This window comes from Thalassophryne amazonica, chromosome 3, assembly GCF_902500255.1.
Source record: "Thalassophryne amazonica chromosome 3, fThaAma1.1, whole genome shotgun sequence".
In the NCBI taxonomy this organism is placed as follows: Eukaryota; Metazoa; Chordata; class Actinopteri; order Batrachoidiformes; family Batrachoididae; genus Thalassophryne; species Thalassophryne amazonica.
In genome coordinates this window covers 34946628-34952397 of record NC_047105.1, presented here as the reverse complement: position 1 = coordinate 34952397, position 5770 = coordinate 34946628, and the positions used below count along the sequence as shown (strand labels likewise).

General features: G+C 37.1%; 1 protein-coding gene across 1 annotated transcript; it reads left to right on the top strand.

Annotated features, from left to right (window-relative positions):
- Window positions 1-4567: 4567 nt before the first annotated feature.
- Window positions 4568-5537, top strand: LOC117507895 (transcription factor 7-like 1). Its single transcript, XM_034167660.1, has 3 exons — window positions 4568-5109; window positions 5202-5306; window positions 5435-5537. The coding sequence occupies exons 1-3, from the start codon at window positions 4834-4836 to the stop codon at window positions 5489-5491; spliced, it is 438 nt and encodes a 145-aa protein (XP_034023551.1). The 5' UTR covers window positions 4568-4833; the 3' UTR covers window positions 5492-5537.
- Window positions 5538-5770: the final 233 nt, after the last annotated feature.

The window sequence follows — 5770 nt, the reverse complement described above, 5'->3', positions numbered from 1 at the left end:
GTAGGCTTTCAATTCTAACTGGAAAGTTATAAAACTGAAACAAAAAGTAAGTTATGGATTTTGCTGAAACACATGGGCACCAGAATTGAGAGGAATGCCATATAAAATCTGGCCAAATTTTGCACAAGTTTTACCAAAAATCTAAACAATTAACACTACTTTTGTAGGTCTCCTTTGTCCATTGTTAATATTAACATTATTTACATTTTCTTGATTTGCCAAAATAATGAGACTGTTTAACCCATACCTTAACTGTAACCTTGTTATCTTAAGCAGTTACGGGATTGCCAGGAAGTTTCTACGACCTTTGCAGATTATACAGTGTTCCAAAAAAGATCCTCTGCGACACTCTCAAAGCCAGAACGTATTAACTCTTTTGGGCAAGTCTGGGAGTGTTTGACAATTTACACCTTCATGGTTGATGTTATACATTTTTGAGTTGCGACAGTAGCCCTCACCCATAGCTTAACCCTACCTATGATGGTTGTCTATGATATCTTCAGCTGTCCAGACATTGCTAGGATGTTTCCGGCACCTTTGCGGATCATACAGCATTCCAAAGACATGCTACTGTCTGCAGCAGTCCCAAGCCAACAAATAAGGGACCGTCTGACAATTTACACCTTCAGTCAGTCAATCAACATTTATTTATATAGCCCTTTACAGCAGCCAGACAGTGTACAAAGTGCTATAGAAATAAAATCTAAATGAAAATTCACAAGACTAAAAGCAAACATACAGTAGAATTAAGAAGGTACATAAAACAAAACATGTCACAGTGCCACTAAAAAGCCATTTTAAATGAGTAAAAAGTGCTAGATCAGAAATGGTGTGTAAATCAGGAGGTAACTTGTTCCACAGTTTTGGGCCAGCTACCACAAAAGCACAATCACCCCAAAGTTTATATTTTGACCTCAAAACATCTAAATACACTTGACCAATGACCACAATGCCCACTGTAAGTGCAAAGAGTTAAAATTTCAAACAAGTAGGATGGTGCAAGTTCATTAATAGCTTTAAAAACAAACATTTAAATCTTAAAATCAGTTCTAAAATGAACTGGAAACCAGTGGAGTACGCAAAGTACAGGTGTAGTATGCTAATGTGTAGTCAAACCAGGTCAAAATCATGTTTACCTTAGATCACATCTGGGAGTCGGAACCCTTTTTAAAGCTGGGGGAGCAATGTTGAGTTGTGGGGTCTGGGGGACCAAATGGTGCAGTTTTGTCGCCAGACCCCCCCCACAACTCAAGATAGCTAGTTTTCAAGCTCACCTCTCTTCTCAAAGAATATGTTAGCATCTGTTTTCCCTCATTTAGTTTTCTTTCCCTGCTCTTTTTTTTTAAATCCAGAGTTTGATATTTTTTTTTTTTTTTTTTTTTTTAGGAAAGATGTCTTATTTCAGCCTCAACACTAGAGCTGCAACTAATGATTATTTTAGCAATCGATTAATCGGTCAGTTATTTTTTCAATTAACTGATTAATCTTTTTTTTTTTTACTTCTGAGTTTTGCCATTATTTCTTTGAGTTATTATTAAAAGGCCTTTTTTCACGCAACATCGCTTGAGCTTGTAACAAAGTTATGATGTTATATTCTCATCATAAACATACCTGGAGTAGGGTTTTGTTTTATTTTGCACATACATACAAACGCTGAGCTATTAATCATTATGCTAAGTTTAACATTGAAAACACTGTATACATGCTAACGTGTTAGCATCGGCCCATTTTTAAGTTATAAAATACATCTATCAACTGTTTCAGAAGACCCGGTTTAACATAAAAAAAAAGGTAAATATTACTTACATGTGCGGGGAAAAATTAAGATAAAGCCAAATAAAACAAAGAAACAATGAAGCAGCAGATCGAAGCACTGCTTCAAGATTCAAACCAACGCCACACTGGAGAAACGATTGATTATATGGAAGAAATGAAACATTTGCGGTGAAACAGTTATTTAGCAACTAACAGATGACTAAATTAGTTGACAACTATTTTAATAATCGATTTTAATCGATTAACTCAGTTGTTTCAGCTCTACTAAACAACCCTCCTCTTTCTGTCAGATCCAGTTTGGGGTGTGTGTTGTGTGTGGCAGTGTGCCTCCTGTGCGCCTGGGCTGAACCATTGTACAACTGTGCAGAGGTGTTGAAGGGCCCTCAGAAATCTTTCAGTATTGTTAGAGCAGAATTATGTTTCGCAACATTTATACATTCATTCTGATTATATTCTTTTACAACATGAATTGTATGGACATTAATAACATGCAACACAAAAATGTATTTGTCACCCATTGAAAATGTGTGGTGCATTATGAAGTTCAAAATACGACAACGGAAACCTGGGACTATTGAACAACTGAAGTCGTACATCAAGCAAGAATGGGAAAGAATTCCACCTACAAAGCTTCAACAATTAGTGTCCTCAGTTTCCAAACACTTATTGAGTGTTGTTAGAAGGAAAGGTGATGTAATATACAATTATAGACGTTTGATGAAGTGTACCCGTGATTATGCGGACCTGGTCAGGATGGGGTTCACTGAGTCCTTGGTGAACCCCATCCTGACCAGGTCCGCATAATCACGGTACACCAAAATCAAAAGTCTATAACTGTTTTATTATATGTATATTATATTATATTCTAGTGGTAAACATACCACTGTCCCAGCTTTTTTGAAACGTGTTGCAGGCATCCATTTCAAAATGAGCAAATATGTGCACAAAAACAATAATGTTTATCAGTTTGAACATTAAATATCTTGTCTTTGTGATGTATTCAATTGAATATAGGTTGAAGAGGATTTGCAAATTCACTGTATTCTGTTTTTATTTACATTTTACACAACATCCCAACTTCATTGGTTGTACTTGAAATGGGGACCTGATGATTGGGATTACTCTTCCACCTATAATGACTGGGCAGACCAGGTGTCTTGAGTGGGAATTGAACTTGCGCCTCCAACATGACAGCACAGTGTTATCCCACTAAGCCACCTAGTTAGTAACTATATGAGATGGGATATTTATCATAGATTTTTACATCAGGCATAAAAAATGTTATTTATCTGTTCAGAAAATGAATGGACACTTATTTTATAACACACACTGTGCTTCACTTTTATTTTCTGTTTCTACACGGTCTTACACACTTTCTCTGATTCCAAAATAATTGTAATTATGTATGGGTGTGATGATTCTGTCATATATTAAGCTTTTGCGTCTGCTTCTGTCCACACCCTTTTGGTCACACGGGTTCACTGTTTGTCACAATTTGTCCTATTTATGAGTTTTTTATTATTGCTGTCTTTGTGCCAAATAAATTCATTCATTCATTCATTCATATATAGGGGTTTCCGTTGACTAAAAAAAACTAATCACAACAAAAGTTGATTTACTTTTAATTTTTTTAAATATTTCATTTTTGTAGGTGGAAAAACAACACAAGACAGGTGGTGAGGGTGACTCAACAATAAAATGATTATAAGAACTATAAGAAACAGTTATTTAAAAAAACACACACACATCAGATGACTGCATCATAAAGGTTTGTTTTTAAAGCACTTTAAGGATCAGAGATCATAAAGTGTGTAAAAATGATAAAGACACTGAACAGAATACAACCCTTAACTGGAGTAAGCTGTTGAAGATGAGTGAGTGAGAAAAGATAAAAACAGTAAAAGTTGGTTGGTTATTCCTGCCTGAGTGTTCCTCTAGCTTCAGATTGAATTTTCCCAATATATTATTAAACTTTAATGTTCCTTTCATAAATCAAATAGAAGTACAGGCATTTGTACCTTGATAATTTTTCTCTTTATTTTATCAAATGTTACAATCATACAACTTGAATGGTTTTGTCTTGTTTGTTTTTTTAATTTAAACTGATTATCATGTTAATTTAAATGTATTGTGTCAAAAATGATCAGTTTATGACAGATATTTTCTGACACCATGTTTGAGACATGAAACCGTCTATGAGTGGGCGGGGCCATCGCTCTGACACCATCGCCTTAACATCTTATTAAATGAAGCTCTTATTAATTCTGGAATCATTTCTGCCACAAGTGCTGAAGAGAGAAGTCATAAACACAAAAGCAGAAATTTTAAACTGTGTACACACCACAGAAGTGAGACTCTTGACATTTAACAGTGTTTTTTTTAATAAAAGATACAGATAAAATATTACTGTTAATATCAGAGTATATTTTGTGCAAATTGTGGGTTTGTTTGTAAAAACTGACTTAGGTTTGTTGCTGTTTGTGTTATAAAATTTATGAAAATATAAATAATTCATAGTATACAGATTATTTGGAGGGACTGAGACATGAATTAAACATATAGAATATTTGAAAAAGTAAATGAATTCCCCCCCACGTGGATCTGACTCTGAACACCGTCAATTTCAGTGTTTCACCCACAGCAAAGATGGGATTTTATTCAGTTGACCTACTTACTGAAACATGATACAAATTGTGGATTGTTCCTGCTGGTCGTTTTAAGAAAACGACCCGATTTTTAACTTCTCAGTGTTGTCAAGTTAGACACAATCTCTCTGACGTTCACAGTAAAAGTCGTTCGCCTGCTTTTTGCTTTCAAACTTTTATTGTGAAATATTACTGGAAACATGAACAGCCAGAGTTCTTATTTAACTTTGCTAACAGTAATGTCAGTAACCGAGCTTAGTGTTATATTTACATTTTTCTAATAACTGGTTGCTTGTTTCTCCAGGTTTGGGATGATCCTACGATCGAGGACTTTTTCTGTCCTGAGGACATTGATGGGCCTCTGGATGTCCCTCAAGATGCTCCTTTCCTGCCCACAGATAGCGTCCCTCCCATGGTCCCTCCCTACACAGATGCTCCTCCCACCTGCACTGACCCTCCCCCAATCCTGCTCTGCCACCATGTGTCGTCCCCGCCATCACTGTCACTCCCCCCGTCACTCCCTCTCCATCAGTCAGCAGCGTCCGTCCCCGCACTCCTTCCCCGCCCAAAGCTCACATTAAAAAAAACCCAAACTCTTTCATGTTGTTTCTTCAGTAGCAGCGCCCCCTTGAGGTTGCGCAGTATGGCATCACAGACTGCTGCTGTGAACAAGATTCTGGGACAGATGGTGAGTGTTGTGTGTACGCTCCTGCACGTGCACGATCTTGTGGTTGTGTCAGTGAGCGTGTGGACTGACGACGTGTTTTCGTCTGTTTGCAGTGGAAATTCCTCTCTGAAACAGAGAAAGAAAAATATCACCGACAGCAGAGAGAGGAGAGCGACCGGGACTACGCACTGCACGCAGAGTGGAGGCCCACCAAGACTGTGAGCAAACACATCCAACACGTTGTGTGTTAAAAACAGTCCGTGATAAATGTCACATGTTTTTACGATTTCATCCATGTTGAAAGTCTCAAGTGTCTTTTTTTTTTTTTTTTTTTTTTTTTTTGCAGGCCAAAAAGAGAAAGTCTGACAGTCAGACGGGGACTGAAGGTGAGACTTTTGATTAAATATTTCCCCAAAAGACTTTAAAGAAACACAGCAGCCTTTTCAAATGAAAGTCCGTTTATATTAAAACTAATAAATAGTTTTAATAAAATGGTGATTTGAAGTGTGATTGTTGATGTTCCTCTTTGGACCCCGCAGGACACTTAGTTAAGAGTATCCAGGAGGCACCAAGAGGCAGGGGCTGGGACAGACGGCAACTCGCATCACGGTGAGCCATCAGCTCAATCCTGAGATCCAACTACGAGGTTTTTAACTGCAGCAACTTTAAGATACACTATTGG